Genomic DNA, 18,618 nt, shown 5'->3' on the forward strand with positions numbered 1-18,618 from the left:
CTGTAGTCTTCCTCTCATTCCACTCCATCAGGTTCACATGGTACACCAATATATCATTGCCCCTGTCTATTGTAAATCTCGTAAGCAGGGATGGAAATTAGCACCCGCCACCAGCCAAATGTGGGTGAATTTGCTCAAATTACCAGCCACTATGTCGGGTAAGATAGAGCATATACCACAAATATACAGTCAGATACAGGCAAATTTACATATGTAATGACGGTTAAAAATAAGAAAGTGTCTCGTAGAGATCATGTCATTGTAACATAGGTCGTAATTCGTCCGCCGCTCACGGCCCTCGAACCCGGCACCTCAACACTCACCAGCATGGGAATCAAACGCTCTAACCACTGAGCTAAAAGTCCAGGCTTCCAACTTGGTTAGAAGCGTTCTGAAGGTTAGGGGTGTGAGGATTTACACGCGCAACTAGCATGCTAGCTCAGTTTGCCTCCGTTACACTTACCTCCCTAAATTCTCACTCCCATGATCCGGGTCTTTTACATTTCCTTACAAAATAAAGAGTAGGCCTATCATGGATTAATATCCCAGTGATACAGATATGGGTCTTGTCTCAGGGCCGGACTGGGACTAAAAAAAGGCCCTGGACTTTCTTACACACACACACACACACCCTGTCTCATATACTTTGGCAGTCAAGGTATCACATTGAAAAATAAGTGGTCACATTTTACAAAAATACTAATTATTGATTGGGTGTTGGGTGAGAATGTGGGCCCCATGTGATTAAAATACTTTTGGGCCTCCCAGATACTAGGGAGGTTCTGGGGCATGCTCCCCCGTGACGGAAATTTTGAAAAATAACCCCTTAAATGATGACTTCTGGTGAATTTTGTGAAACTAATTGATAAATTGACTTATAACATATTATATTATAATATATTGATCGCATATTACAATACAACCTATAAAAACCTACACAGGTTGTTATGTTCAACTCATTTTAAGCAAGTCTATTGGGAGTTTGATCTCATCAAGAGCAAGCTTTGAAGAATGTACAGTAAAGGTCACACATGTAAAACTAACCTGAACATGACATTTATTGAGGGTACAAATCAATCTACAAGTCAATCTTATAAACATTATCTTATAGACTAAACAAAGCACTGTCAGGCTTATATTTTACCTCTAGTCTGTAGGCAAGACAGGGGTAGTTCATTGCAAATAACCCTTTATAACATGTATGATCTGTTTACATGTTATTGTAGATTCTAGTTTTTTTTTTTATTTTCATTTAATTATATATGTTTAAAGCAACACCAGAGAGTTTTTTGTACCTTAATATAATGTTACCAAAATCGTTTCAGTGGTTCATCAACTCGTAACAGGGTGAACGACACTTCTGCATTCGCTTCACGGCCCTCTATCGGCTATAACCGCACTATGTAAGTTTGCCAGATCGGGTAGCGGATCTGTAGTTCGATGGAATGATACATAACAAACTACAAATTTTGACTTGCATCTGATGTCGCGATACATCATACTTTCATTAAATCGCCGTGTCTGTGTTATTTGCAAAGCCAGTGCTAAATAAACAAATAGCATGCGTGCGACAGAGGAAAAGTGCTTTAGTGTTGCTTTAATGAAAAGGCCTTCTGCCTTTTTTGGCGACTTTTAATTTGATTTGATTGTGATACTTTATGTAGGCCTAGTGTATGTCATCTGCTCTTACAGTTGTGTTTTATGAATGTTTTATGAATAGTCTACGTACCACTTTGTTGAACTGAAGAAAATAAACGGTAATGCCTAGATGTACAGCAAGCCTATTCGAAGCCCCTTTAAAAAAACATCAGTATCATGTTTAAAACTGGATAAGGGGTAAGGTTTAAGTCACATCAAACGCACAATAGGCTACGATAAAATTGTTTGTGGGGTAAAGTTTGTTAATAGCCTAAATATAGCCTACCTTTGGGGGAAAACTGGTTAAATGTTGCTGTTCTCCCACTGTTTTCTGTTGCCTTGTTTTTCATTTTTGATAGGCCTATCCAAGTTCTCGAATACATGTTACTGACTAACTAGATAGATAGATAGATAGATAGATAGATAGATAGATAATTCAAGGTCTCAGTAGCATACAGACATCACACCCACATTCACTAACAGCAGAAAGAATTAATTAAAAGTATATCATATAAGAAACACAACTAAGCAATAAGGACAGTAGAAGATAAAGAATATACTAAAATACAAATTATACTAAATAACACAAAATCTAAATCAAGTCTAAAAACAGTATCCACATAGTGGGTGATTAATCAAGAGGCGCTTGCAATGACTGAGGCAGGGACTGAGCCTGTGATTCTCTGTGCAGAGTAAGGTAAGGTGCTCTGTGTGAGTGAATGTCATGGTGATGGTGCAAATGAGTAAGTCCAACAGTGTAACAGTGCAAGAATAAAGTCTAGAGACCAGCATAAAATAAATATGGACATATAAGAGAGTAGGCAAGGTAATATAAAAAAAACAACTATGGAAAAACTATATATATCACCCCCACCATCACTGGATATTGCACCCAGCAAGTGGACAGACAGTACCCAAACATGGAGAGGGTGGAGAGGCAAACAGACTATGCAGAGAATTCTCTCTCTCCTCTTCCCTTAAGTGAAGCATTGAACAGTTCAATGGCCCTGGGGACAAATGACTTCCTCAGTCCGTCTGTTGTGCAAGGCAGTGAGCAAAGTCTCCAGCTGATCAGGCTCTTCTGCTTTACAATAGTGCTGTGGAGTGGATGATACTCATTGTCCAAAATGTTGATCAGTTTGGTCAGGGTCCTTTTGTCAGATATTGAAGTGATGCACTCGAGTTCAGCTCCCACTACAGAGAAAGCTTTCCTTAACCGCCTGTCAAGTCGCCCAGCATCCTTCTTCTTTGCGCTTCCTCCCCAGCATACCACTGCATAGAAGAGGACACTGACAACAAGAGACTGGTAGAACATATTGAGAAGCTTGCTGCACACATTGAAGGACCACAGCCTCCTCAGGAAGTACAGCCTGCTCAGCCAGTCCAGTTTATTGTCCAGGTGGAGACCCAGATACTTGTAGGTGCTTACCACCTCCACATTGACCCCATCAATGGAGACTGGTAGCAGAGCGGGCTTAGACCTGCGGAAATCCATTACCATCTCCTTGGTTTTTGAAGTGTTGAGTTGAAAGTGATTGAGTTTGCACAAAGTCCTCCACCAGGCTCCTGTACTCCTCCTCTTGCTCGTCCCTGATACACCCCACAATTGCAGTATTGTCAGAAACTTCTGCATGTGACATGACTCGGTGTTGTAGCAAAAGTCAGATGTGTACAGGGTGAACAGGACTGGGGAGAGCACAGTTCCCTGTGGCACTCTGGTGCTGCTGATCACAGTGTCAGAGAGACAGTTCTTCAGTCTGACGAACTGTGCTCGCCCGGTCAGGTAATCTGTAATCCAGTTTACAAGGTGAGCGTCCACACCCATTTGCAAGAGCTTGTCTCCCAGTCTGAGGGGTTGGATGGTTTTAAAAGCACTTGAGAAATCAAAGAACATGATTCTCACAGCACTTTTCCCCTTGTCTAGGTGAGAATGTGTCCTGTGTAGAAGATAAGTAATGGCATTGTCCACGCCCACTTTCTCCTGGTATGCAAACTGTAACGGGTCTAGTGCATGGCGTACCTGGGGTCTGAGCATACCTAAGACCAGTCGCTCCATTGTCTTCACATGTGATGTTAGAGTGACAGGCCTGTAGTCATTAAGCTCACTGGGGTGTGGCTTCTTAGGGATGGGGGTGAGACATGATGTCTTCCACAGTGTTGGAACTTGTCCGAGACGTAGACTCGAGTTGAAGGTGTGCTTCAGTGGCTCCCCCAGTTCAGCAGCACAGGCCTTGAGTAGCTTTGGACACAGTCTGTCAGGTCTGGCTGCCTTCTTGGGGCCGAAGTTTTCTCTTACTTGATCTGCTGTGATGATGAGGGGGGGGGAGGGGTGCATCTGGGATCTGTGTGTCTGATGGCTGTTGACTGAAGTCGTTGTCACCTCATTGTTCGTGATCGCCATGTGGGGAAGGGGTGCAATATTCAGTGATGGTGGGGGTGCGATAGCCTGTGATGGTGGAGGTGAGTGTTGCACTGGCAGTGAGGGGGTGTGGGGATGGGGGCTGGGGGATGACCACCTCCTTGATATCCCTGTCAAGGCTGGTCGTGGACACCTCAACAGGCACAGGCGGGGGCAAGGCGTGAGGTGATGGTGGCTTAGGTCGTTGAGTGTCACCGGGATGCAGGGCTGGAGGGACTGGGAGACTGGGAGGTGGGATTAGGGCAGGCACGCAAATAAGAGCAGTGTCTAAGTCAGCAGGGGTGGTAGACAGACCACTGCCATTGGAGCTGGAGCAGGGCAGTCAAACCTGTTGTAGAAGTGGTTCAGCTGGTTCGCCCTGTCCAGGTCCCCCTCCACAGAGCTGCTGCTCTTCTTAAGGCCAGTGATGGATTTTATACAGTCCCACACCTCCTTCATGTTGTTTTCCTGCAACTTCTGTTCCACCTTTCTTCTGTAGTCCTCCTTAGCCTCTTTTAGCTTGACTTTGAGTTCCCCTTGCACGCGCCTCAGCTCTGCCATGTCCCCCTCTCTGAACGCCATCTTTTTCCTATGGAGAAGGGTCTTGACATTGCTGGTTATCCAAGGCTTGTTGTTAGGAAAGCAGTGTACAGTTCTGGCGGGAACAACAATGTCCATACAGAAGTTCAGGTAGTCAGTTGTGCAATGTGTGACCTCCTCTTAGTCTTCTCCATTCTGTAACACACTCCAGTCAGTGCACTTGAAGCTGTCTCTCAGAGCCTCATCCGCTTCAGGTGTCCACTTTCTGAAGGTGCGTGTGGCAACCGGTAGCCTCTGTACTTGTACATTGGCTGGAGATGAATGAGGTTGTGGTCTGACTTTCCCAGGGGGGGAAGGGGGTTTGCGCTGTATGCATCCCTCACGTTTGCATACATGAGGTCTATTGTCCTGTTTTTCCTTGTAGGGCAGTCAACAAACTGGTAGAAATTCGTGAGTGTGGAATCCAGTGTTATGTGATTGAAGTCGCCAGAGATAGACGGCCGTTCTGGACTTTTCCAGAACACGCAGATTGCCAGTCCTTCCTGGTCTCACCTAGGCTATTTGAAAATAGGCTGTTTCAGTTCAAAGTTTAATGGGCATAAGTCACGACTTGTAACAGAGGTGAATATCGTAGCAAATAGCCTATGGTGATGACACAGGCTTTAAAACATTTATTTCACTCTCACTGGAGTGAACGTACAACATGGGGGATAATCTGTCTCTGTTCACCAAAAGCTATGGTTTTGCTAACCTGTTCGCACAATAAATAATTTCTGAAATGATCTCTCCATTGTTAACGTGCAATATTTCTTCATGTGGGGTAGTGTCAGGAAGTGATGTGCTATTGCAGGCAGGCAATTTTCACTTCACATGTGTCAGACAGAAGACGGGCTCTATAGGCCTACACTCTCTGTATTTCTATTCCTCAGAAAATGGTGTGTTTAGCCGTTAGAATTTCAAAAACATTTGCCAACTTTAAACTTTCCTTAAAACTGGGCTGTGCTTGCATCGCCTAGATATCTGTAAATATTAGAATCAGAGAATATAAATCTCATGGCTAAAAGTTTGTCATTGTAGCCTTAATGATTTAATGGAGCCACACCACTTTTATGACACTATGGCATATGAATGCTGTTGACCTTCAGTTTTGTTGCTGCTGTGCATGGAGGACAGGCCAATTTTGAGTTCACAATAATGCCGATAACCATCATTTAGGTAGCTATATTCATAACAAAATATGTTATATGTCCATCCCTGCTCGTAAGTAAGGGGAACCCTTTTCCGGGTAATGGTGTGGGATTAACACTTGGGAAGTTGGGAATTCACTAAATAACACTAACCTCATCAATACAATGCTCATTTCAGAGATTAGCCTCCCCGGGAGCAGCTTGATTATAACAGAGCAGTTATTTAACAGAAATAAATGAAGCAGAGGAGAGAGAAGACACAGAGTTAAGAGCATGGAGACAAGAAAGAAGAAGACTAAGGATACTACTGCAGCTTAAAGGACAATTCTGGCGCAAAATGAACCTACGGATTTATAATACATGTGTACCGAGTTCGACCATTCGCTGGGATTTGTTTTCATGCTAGTTGAATGTGACCAGTTTTATTGCAAACCGCTAATTAGCTTTTAACGCTAGCCTTCGGGGCAGACGTACAGTAAAAAGTAATCACTATTTCTATACCACTAACAAGGCTCAAAATAGCACCACACTTACACAGTAACATAATGAGGGTCTCTACATGTAAACTGAAGCATTGAGAACTTTGTAAGTGTACAGGCAGTTTATTAAAAAGAAACACATTACCGTTCACGTCTGGTTCACATACAGGCAAGCACCTTGGGAAAAAAGAACTCTGGGATCTGAAGTGAATCTCGCGTGAAACGTTGCCGAAAGAAAGCCCTGAACACATAAGAGAAGCACTGAACGCAACAGGAGACATAAGAGATGGCAGGTTATTTGAACGAATTTGAAGACATCGAGGATGAACCCTTTCGGTTTGATGGACGTCCTTATCTTTTCGAGCTGGAATATACCGACGAAGAGCTGCGGTACACTTACAAAGTTCTCAATGCTTCAGTTTACATGTAGAGACCCTCATTATGCTACGGTGTAAGTGTAGTGCTATTTTGAGCCTTGTTAGTGGTATAGAAATAGCGACTTAAAACATACCTCTTTACTGCCTCCCATAGTTAGGTATGGTGCGGTGTGGAACTTCACCCACCTCAGGGATTTTTGAATGGACCACCCTGCTGAGTCCCCGTGTGACTGGCACCCCAGTCGTGCGTGCGATGGTGGTCACTGACCATACCTGCGCTGGTGTCGACTACCCCTCACCATGCCTTAGTTATGCTGCTATAGCATAGTGCTGTCATGGACTTTTCATGTGCCACGCCGTACAACCCCCCCCCTCCTCTCTCCCCTTCTCTCTCTCTCTCCCCTTCTCTCTCTCTCTCTCTCTCTCTCTCAACTCTCCCTCTCTTGCCTATTCTCACTATGATTTACTGTAACAATATATAGTACCACTGATTACTTATTGACATTAACCATTTTGATTTTCACCCACTCTACATTTCTCTTTCTTCCCCCTTACTGTACCTCACTTGTATAAGTATATGTATAAGTATATATACTTTTTTGATCCTGTGAGGGAAATTTGGTCTCTGCATTTAACCCAATCGGTGAATTAGTGAAACACAAACAGCACACAGTGAACACACAGGTGTGTGAGGTGAAGCACACACTAATCCCGGCGCAGTGAGCTGCCTGCTACAATGGCGGCGCTCGGGGAGCAGTGAGGGGTTAGGTGCCTTGCTCAAGGGCACTTCAGCCGCGGCCCACTGGTCGGGGCTCGAACCGGCAACCCTCCGGTTACAAGTCCAGAGTGGGCCACGGCTGCCCTGTGAGGTATATCATCACCAGTCATCAACCATCCGTGTGCCTGGCCCTCCTCTCACCCATCCCACCTGATGTCCTATCCTCGACTGGCCTATTACTGTCCCCCTATCTGGATTCCTGGCCCGTACAGCCCCATCACCTGTCTATGACAACTCTGCCCGGATTCCTGGCCTGTCTGCCGACCCACCACTTGCCCCCTGACAACTCCCTCTCCCTGGACATTTCCAACGCCGGACTATTTCCACTTTCTCTCACTAAATCATGATTAATGCATTATCATACCGGATACGTAATCATCCCACCTCTTGTAACTTTCACCTCAGGTGCTTTAAACACCATGTCCTATTCTCCACACCTGACTATCATATGCATTTGTCATGTATACAGACCTTACTGTCCGTATTGACCCTAGGCAGATGGGTCAGGCCCTTGAGTCATGGATCTGCTCGAGGTTTCTTCCTATATGTATCTCTAATTCTAGGGAGTTTTTCCTCGCCCCTGTTACCCATGGGCCTTCTTTCTTTCTTTCTTTTCTTTTCTTCCTCTTTTCTTTTTTCTCTGATTGCCTACATTCTGTAAAGCGCCATGATACATGTGTAATGTTTTGGCGCTCTATAAGCAAAATAAATTGAATTGAATTGATTTCTTTTTACTGTACGTGTGCCCCGAAGGCTAGCGTTAAGCGCTAATTAGCGGTTTGCAATAAAACTGGTCACATTCGCCTAGCATGAAAATAAATCCCAGCAACGGTCAAACTCGGTACACATGTGTTATTAACCCCTAGGTTCAGTTTGCCCCAGAATTGTCCTTTAAAGAGATGACAACTAAGAGGGGAGACAGAGAAAGCAACTACAAATACAAATATACAGCAATGTATAGTTAAGAGAATCCTATTTAATCATGTCATGTAAAAAATAATTTGGTAGGCTTAAAACCAGCCTTAAAACTAAGTTAATACATTAATTAAGTGGTAAGAGCAGTTTGATTTATTTAAAAAAAAAAAAAATCTTTTTTCACAAACAAATGAATTAAAAAGGAATGAATCAGAGGAGCCAGAGCTCAGGTAGAGTATACTGCAAAGGAGACAAAAGACATGAGACAGCCGCCAAGAAAGAATAAGAACACTGATGCGCCTGAAAAGACACCACTAGAACATTTGGAATTGCAGGAGTGTAAATTTCAGAGAATCCATTACGTTGGAGGAGAGGGACAAAAGGTAAGCCATTTACTTAAGAATGCAAGTAATTACATGTTTTGCCTCCTAAATATGGCCTCTCCTTTGTTTCATGAATGTCACTTACTGTGTTTGATGACTTTGTCAATGGAATGCATTGATGATGTTTCAAAGAGCACAACTGCCAAAGTGTCATTATGGTATGTTACATGTCCTAGGGTGTGTTGAATGATCTATCTAGGTAGCTGTGTGTTGGTGGGTGTGGGTGTGGGTGTATATTTCTAGGCGTATGTCTTTGCTAGTTTGTGCATCAGGGAGGGGGATCCTGATATGTGTTGACGACTGGATTCCAATGCAAATTAAAATGACTGCTGATGTTAAGGGTCAGAACCACACCTATATAAATATCTAATTTGAACAGAGAATCATTTGAGACATTTCAGGTGCTCCAGGAGACTGGACTCCGGGACTACTCAACGAATAGAGCTTCCCAAGGATTAACCGCTTTCAGGAAATTAACTCACAGTGCATCTTTGGTGTCACCTAACCACTTAGTATCAGGTCAGTGAGGCTTTCTTGATTTACAGTTTTACTTACAACTCTTTTAAATTGAATTGAATAGGCCTGACAGAATGTGTTTGAATCTGTGTAGATTTCCAGTAAACACTTACTACTTACTATACTTACTTTTTCTAAGTAAGCAACTAATTACGGTACCATCTTCAAATTAATTTTGATGGAATATGGTCACAAAGGACCAATAAACTCATACATCACTCCGACTACCTGTCCAAGCTGCAGTTCTGTAATTTGGGTTAGTCAGCCTGCAGAAATGCATAAATTTAGCATACATTTTTACAATATTTTGCATGTAGTCTCCTTATTGCAAAATTGTCAACAATATAGAACAAGATATTATCAGTACACATTGGACTGTGTTTTATGATGTCTACAAGGTTTTCGCAAACATTTTAGGAAAAGTAGCTTGTTAGTGTCAAGTGGAAAATCTCCATGATTTTTTCATTTCAATCCATGTCCCTCAAGCATCTTTATATTTTTTATATCAGTAATTGAGCCAACAACTACAAATTAATTAGTTATGGTAATGACCTGTTCATACCACTTTTAGTAAAGTCTACTCTATGTAATGAAAATTTGAGATGTGTGGTGTGCTTATATACTCAACTCACACCACATTTCAATCCATCATTCTCAAGACGCTGTAGTCTATAGTTACTTAACAGTGATTCATTAGGGTTACGGTTGCAGTATGACATTTAAGAGCACATTATTATGACTGCCACGCTAGCGAAGTGTTTTTTTTTCTTCCAGATTTTATTCGTTCATAATTTTCTGTCAACAATTCCCAGGACACTGAAAGACTGGGCAGTACAGAAATTGGTGGGCATGTAGCCTCACAAGGATGACACAGAACCATTGATTTTCATTTTGATCCGTAGCTCACCAGAAGCCCCAGACCACCCAAAGGGTAGGGCAGACAGTTTTTGTGAATATCTCTAGAGCCGTAGGGCCTAGGATGACCAAAGGTTTGTTGTATGTTGGTCTCTCAAGGTGCCATCTTAAGCCATTCCCTAACCAGTCATTTGTGGTATAGTGAAGAGATGGAGACAAATTGACAAGCGTAATTTAGTTTTGGAGAGAGAATGTGCAGGACTGAGTGGCAGTCATATTTTGTACCGCTATGCAGTTCATCTAGTTTTCTTCATGTTTATTAAAATATTTATTGCCAAAGTAACCTATATAACTAATCATCTAATCATAGAAAGGCCATCTTCTATTGAGAAAACGTTTACGTTTAGTGCAGCATTATGAAAGATTAACTATAATTAATCATCTCTTGAACACAAATCATTCAGTACTCAGTTTTACAGTGTAGTGGTTAAAACGGGTATGCTATAGACCAAAAGTAAAATAGTGAAATAGCTTAACAAATTCTTATTACTCATGTATTATTATTAATACTTATGCTTGTGGAATCATTATCGTACATATGTAGGCATTGATCTAACTTCAAACTATATAAAGGGTACTGATGTAAAACTTAAAAGATTTAGGTTCAGATTACAGGCGTGACGAAAGTGTATGATGGACTCTTTTAATGGGTATATCAGTTAGTTATTTTAATGAATGATTGTGGTAATATTCACACAGTTTACCGTGGTCCATCACCGACCATGTAAATGCATTTAATATAGCTAGTGGCATTGCTCTAGAGGGGAAACTGTGTAAGTAGTGCTCTGCTCACCTTTCTTTTTTAATGAGTTGTTTTGGAAACAAATCCAGTGCTGGACACACCGTGTTTCATGCATTTTAACATCCACTAAAATTCATTGTATAATTTCTCATTTTATTCACAGATAATCAAACTACTAAAAATGTGGGAAACAACAACTACTGTGGTCATGATGATTCTTGGTGAGTTTAACCACAAAAATATTTGGATTTTTGCATTGAAAAATATCAATTCACTGAAAAATATTTGCATTGAAAAATATAAATCTCTAAAAAGTTAGAATGTCTAAAAATTCTACTTTAAAGCAACACATTTAATTACAACTACCTCAACAACAAATGAAACAACAACTACTACAATTGAGGCAACAACATCAACTGCAAATGAAACAACAACTTCAAGAACAATTGAGGCAACAACATTAACCACAAATGCACCAACAACATTAACTGCAAATGAGCCAACATCCACAACATTTGAGGGAACAGCAACAACCACAATTGAACCAACAACAACCACAATGGAACCAACAATTGAACCAACAACAACCACAATGGAAACAACAACAACTACAATGGAACCAACAACTTCAACCACAAATGAACCAACAACTGCAACAGAGGCAACAACAACAATTGAAACAACAACAACCATAATTGAACCAACAACAACCACAAATGAACCCACAACTACAACTGAGGCAACAACAACCACAATTGAGACAACAACTTCCACCACAAATGAACCAACAACTAAAAATGAGACAACAACTTCAACCACAAATGAACCAACAACTATAACTGAGGTAACAACCACAACTGAGCCAACAACTACAACAACAAATGAACCAACAACTACAACAGAGGCAACAACAATTGAACCAACAACAACCCCAATTGTGCAAACAACTTCAACCACAAATGAACCAACAACTACAACTGAGGTAACAACAACCACAACTCAACCAACAAGTTCAACCACAAATGAACCAACGACTACAACAGAAGCAACAACAACAATTGATCCAACAACCACCACAACTGAACCAACAACAACCACAAATGTGCAAACAACTTCAACCACAAATGAACCAACAACTACAACTGAGGTAACAACAACCACAACTCAGCCAACAAGTTCAACCACAAATGAACCAACGACTACAACAGAAGAAACAACAACAACAACAGAACCAACAAACACAACTGAACCAAAAACAACCACATATGAACCAACAACAGCCACAATTGTGCCAACAACTTCAACCACAAATGAACCAACAACTACAACTGACGTAAAAACAACCACAACTTCAACCACAAATGAACCAATGACTACAACAGAAGCAACAACAACAACTGAACCAACAACAACCACAATTGAACAAACAACAACCACGATTGTGGCAACAACTTCAACCACAAATGAACCAACAACTACAACTGAGGTAACAACAACCACAAATGAGCCAACAACTTTAACCGCAAATGAACCAACGACTACAACAGAAGCAACAACAACAACAACTGAACCAACAACAACCACAATTGAAACAACAGCAACCACAATTGTGCCAACTACTTCATCAACAAATGAACCAACAACCACAATTGAACCAACAACAGCCACAATTGTGCCAAAAACTTCAACCCCAAATGAACCAACGACTACAACTGAGGTAACAACCACAACTGAGCCAACAACTACAACCACAAATGAACCGACAACTACAGCAGAGGCAACAACAACAACAATTGAACCAACAACAACCACAATTGTGCAATCAACTTCAACCACAAATGAACCAACAACTACAACTGAGGTAATAACAACCACAACTCAGCCAACAAGTTCAACCACAAATGAACCAACGACTACAACAGAAGCAACAACAATAACTGAACCAACAACATCAACTGAACCAACAACAACCACAAATGAACCAACAACAACCACAATTTTGCCAACAACTTCAACCACAAATGAACCAACAACTACAACTGTGGTAACAACAACCACAACTGAGCCAACAACTTCAACCACAAATGAACCAACGACTACAACAGAGGCAACCACAACAACAATTGATCCAACAACCACCACAATTGAATCAACAACAACCACAAATGTGCAAACAACTTCAACCACAAATGAACCAATAACCACAATTGAGGAAACAACAACCACAATTCAACCACCAAAAAACATAATTGGGCCAACTACTTCAACCACAAATGAACCAACGACTACAACAGTGCCAACAAAAACAACAATTGAACCAACAACAACCACAATTGAGGCAACAACTTTAACCACAAATGAACCAACAACCACAATTGAGGCAACAACAACCACAATTGAGACAACAACTTCCACCACAAATGAACCCACAATCACAAATGAGGCAACAACAACCACAACTGAGACAACATATTCAACCACAAATGAACCAACAACTACAACTGAGGCAACAACAACCACAATTGAGGCAACAACTACAACTGAAGTAACAACAACCACAACTGAGCCAACAACAACCACAATTGTGCCAACTACTTCAACCACAAATGAACCAACGATTACAACAGAGGCAACAACAACAACAATTAATCCAACAACAACCACAACTGAGGCAAACACAAATGTACTAACAACAACCACAATGGAGGCAACAACTTCAACCACAAATGAACCAACAACTACAACTAAGGCAACAAAAACCACAACTGAGACAACATCTTCAACCACAAATGAACCAACAACTGAGGCAACAACAACCACAATTGAGGCAACAACTTCAACCACAAATGAGCCAACAACTACAACTGAAGTAACAACAACCACAACTGGGCCAACAACAACCACAATTGTGCCAACTACTTCAACCACAAATGAACCAACGACTACAACAGAGGCAACAACAATTGAACCAACAACAACCACAACTGAGACAACCACAAATGTACTAACAACAACCACAATGGAGGCAACAACTTCAACCACAAATGAACCAACAACTACAACTAAGGCAACAACAACCACAATTGAGGCAACAACTTCAACCACAAATGAGCCAACAACTACAACTGAAGTAACAACAACCACAATTGAGCCAACAACAATCACAATTGTGCCAACTACTTCAACCACAAATGACCCAACGACTACAACAGAGGCAACAACAACAATTGAACAAACAACAACCACAACTGAGCCAACAACAACCACAATTGTGCCAACTACTTCAACCACAAATGAACCAACGACTACAACAGAGGCAACAACAACAACAATTCAACCAACAACAACCTCAAATAAACCAACAACAAACACAATTGAGCCAAAATCTTCAACCACAAATGAACCAACAACCACAATTGAGGAAACAACAACCACAATTCAACCACCAAAAAACATAATTGGGCCAACTACTTCAACCACAAATGAACCAACGACTACAACAGTGCCAACAATAACAACAATTGAACCAACAACAACCACAATTGAGGCAACAACTTTAACCACAAATGAACCAAAAACCACAAATGAGGCAACAACAACCACAATTGAGACAACAACTTCCACCACAAATGAACCCACAATCACAAATGAGGCAACAACAACCACAACTGAGACAACATATTCAACCACAAATGAACCAACAACTACAACTGAGGCAACAACAACCACAATTGAGGCAACAACTACAACTGAAGTAACAACAACCACAACTGAGCCAACAACAACCACAATTGTGCCAACTACTTCAACCACAAATGAACCAACGATTACAACAGAGGCAACAACAACAACAATTAATCCAACAACAACCACAACTGAGGCAAACACAAATGTACTAACAACAACCACAATGGAGGCAACAACTTCAACCACAAATGAACCAACAACTACAACTAAGGCAACAAAAACCACAACTGAGACAACATCTTCAACCACAAATGAACCAACAACTGAGGCAACAACAACCACAATTGAGGCAACAACTTCAACCACAAATGAGCCAACAACTACAACTGAAGTAACAACAACCACAACTGGGCCAACAACAACCACAACTGAGACAACATATTCAACCACAAATGAACCAACAACTACAACTGAGGCAACAACAACCACAATTGAGGCAATAACTACAACTGAAGTAACAACAACCACAACTGAGCCAACAACAACCACAATTGTGCCAACTACTTCAACCACAAATGAACCAACGATTACAACAGAGGCAACAACAACAACAATTAATCCAACAACAACCACAACTGAGGCAAACACAAATGTACTAACAACAACCACAATGGAGGCAACAACTTCAACCACAAATGAACCAACAACTACAACTAAGGCAACAAAAACCACAACTGAGACAACATCTTCAACCACAAATGAACCAACAACTGAGGCAACAACAACCACAATTGAGGCAACAACTTCAACCACAAATGAGCCAACAACTACAACTGAAGTAACAACAACCACAACTGGGCCAACAACAACCACAATTGTGCCAACTACTTCAACCACAAATGAACCAACGACTACAACAGAGGCAACAACAATTGAACCAACAACAACCACAACTGAGACAACCACAAATGTACTAACAACAACCACAATGGAGGCAACAACTTCAACCACAAATGAACCAACAACTACAACTAAGGCAACAACAACCACAATTGAGGCAACAACTTCAACCACAAATGAGCCAACAACTACAACTGAAGTAACAACAACCACAATTGAGCCAACAACAATCACAATTGTGCCAACTACTTCAACCACAAATGACCCAACGACTACAACAGAGGCAACAACAACAATTGAACAAACAACAACCACAACTGAGCCAACAACAACCACAATTGTGCCAACTACTTCAACCACAAATGAACCAACGACTACAACAGAGGCAACAACAACAACAATTCAACCAACAACAACCTCAAATAAACCAACAACAAACACAATTGAGCCAAAATCTTCAACCACAAATGAACCAACAACCACAATTGAGGAAACAACAACCACAATTCAACCACCAAAAAACATAATTGGGCCAACTACTTCAACCACAAATGAACCAACGACTACAACAGTGCCAACAATAACAACAATTGAACCAACAACAACCACAATTGAGGCAACAACTTTAACCACAAATGAACCAAAAACCACAAATGAGGCAACAACAACCACAATTGAGACAACAACTTCCACCACAAATGAACCCACAATCACAAATGAGGCAACAACAACCACAACTGAGACAACATATTCAACCACAAATGAACCAACAACTACAACTGAGGCAACAACAACCACAATTGAGGCAACAACTACAACTGAAGTAACAACAACCACAACTGAGCCAACAACAACCACAATTGTGCCAACTACTTCAACCACAAATGAACATACGACTACAACAGAGGCAACAACAACAACAATTGAACCAACAACAACCACAACTGAGGCAACCACAAATGTACTAACAACAACCACAATGGAGGCAACAACTTCAACCACAAATGAACCAACAACTACAACTAAGGCAACAACAACCCCAATTGAGGCAACAACTTCCACCACAAATGAACCCACAACCACAATTGAGGCAACAACAACCACAACTGAGACAACATCTTCAACCAGAAATGAACCAACAACTACAACTGAGGCAACAACAACCACAATTGAGGCAACAACTTCAACCACAAATGAGCCAACAACTACATCTGAAGTAACAACAACCACAACTGAGCCAACAACAACCACAATTGTGCCAACTACTTCAACCACAAATGAACCAACGACTACAACAGAGGCAACAACAATTGAACCAACAACAACCACAACTGAGGCAACCACAAATGTACTAACAACAACCACAATGGAGGCAACAACTTCAACCACAAATGAACCAACAACTACAACTAAGGCAACAACAACCACAATTGAGGCAACAACTTCAACCACAAATGAGCCAACAACAATCACAATTGGGCCAACTACTTCAACCACAAATGAACCAACGACAACAACAGTGCCAACAATAACAACAATTGAACCAACAACAACCACAATTGAGGCAACAACTTTAACCACAAATGAACCAACAACCACAATTGAGGCAACAACAACCACAATTGAGACAACAACTTCCACCACAAATGAACCTACAATCACAAATGAGGCAACAACAACCACAACTGAGACAACATATTCAACCACAAATGAACCAACAACTACAACTGAGGCAACAACAACCACAATTGAGGCAACAACCACAACTGAGCCAACAACAACCACAATTGTGCCAACTACTTCAACCACAAATGAACCAACGACTACAACAGAGGCAACAACAACAACAATTGTACCAAAAACAACCACAACTGAGGCAACCACAAATGTACTAACAACAACCACAATGGAGGCAACAACTTCAACCACAAATGAACCAACAACTAAAACTAAGGCAACAACAACCCCAATTGAGATAACAACTTCCACCACAAATGAACCCACAACCACAATTGAGGCAACAACAACCACAACTGAGACAACATCTTCAACCACAAATGAACCAACAACTGAGGCAACAACAACCACAATTGAGGCAACAACTTCAACCACAAATGAGCCAACAACTACAACTAAGGCAACAACAACCCCAATTGAGTCAACAACTTCCACCACAAATGAACCCACAACCACAATTGAGGCAACAACAACCACAACTGAGACAACATCTTCAACCACAAATGAGCCAACAACTACATCTGAAGTAACAACAACCACAACTGAGCCAACAACAACCACAATTGTGCCAACTACTTCAACCACAAATGAACCAACGACTACAACAGAGGCAACAACAATTGAACCAACAACAACCACAACTGAGGCAACCACAAATGTACTAACAACAACCACAATGGAGGCAACAACTTCAACCACAAATGAACCAACAACTACAACTAAGGCAACAACAACCCCAATTGAGGCAACAACTTCCACCACAAATGAACCCACAACCACAATTGAGGCAAAAACAACCACAACTGAGACAACATCTTCAACAACAAATGAACCAACAACTACAACTGAGGCAACAACAACCACAATTGAGGCAACAACTTCAACCACAAATGAGCCAACAACTACATCTGAAGTAACAACAACCACAACTGAGCCAACAACAACCACAATTGTGCCAACTACTTCAACCACAAATGAACCAACGACTACAACAGAGGCAACAACAATTGAACCAACAACAACCACAACTGAGGCAACCACAAATGTACTAACAACAACCACAATGGAGGCAACAACTTCAACCACAAATGAACCAACAACTACAACTAAGGCAACAACAACCACAATTGAGGCAACAACTTCAACCACAAATGAGCCAACAACTACAACTAAAGTAACAACAACCACAACTGAGCCAACAACAATCACAATTGGGCCAACTACTTCAACCACAAATGAACCAACGACTACAACAGTGACAACAATAACAACAATTGAACCAACAACAACCACAATTGGGGCAACAACTTTAACCACAAATGAACCAACAACCACAATCGAGGCAACAACAACCACAATTGAGACAACAACTTCCACCACAAATGAACCCACAATCACAAATGAGGCAACAACAACCACAACTGAG

General features: G+C 41.3%; 1 protein-coding gene and 1 long non-coding RNA gene across 2 annotated transcripts in view; both read left to right on the plus strand.

Moving 5' to 3' along the window:
* LOC121689956 overlaps positions 1-11,410 on the plus strand; it is a 48,828-nt gene extending 37,418 nt beyond the window's left edge. Inside the window, exons 2-3 of the long non-coding RNA XR_006024942.1 lie at positions 11,032-11,089; positions 11,213-11,410. This is a non-coding gene — a long non-coding RNA (uncharacterized LOC121689956). The remainder of the gene's footprint in view (positions 1-11,031; positions 11,090-11,212) is intronic.
* A 5,709-nt stretch (positions 11,411-17,119) lies between these two features.
* LOC121690307 (salivary glue protein Sgs-3-like) lies at positions 17,120-18,315 on the plus strand (the record flags this gene model as incomplete). Its single annotated transcript, XM_042070793.1, has 2 exons — positions 17,120-17,124; positions 17,547-18,315. Coding segments are annotated over exons 1-2 (774 nt in total), but the record flags the coding sequence as incomplete, so codon positions are not given.
* Between the last annotated feature and the right edge of the window lie 303 nt (positions 18,316-18,618).

This window comes from Alosa sapidissima, chromosome 18 (assembly GCF_018492685.1).
Source record: "Alosa sapidissima isolate fAloSap1 chromosome 18, fAloSap1.pri, whole genome shotgun sequence".
Classification (NCBI taxonomy): Eukaryota; Metazoa; Chordata; class Actinopteri; order Clupeiformes; family Clupeidae; genus Alosa; species Alosa sapidissima.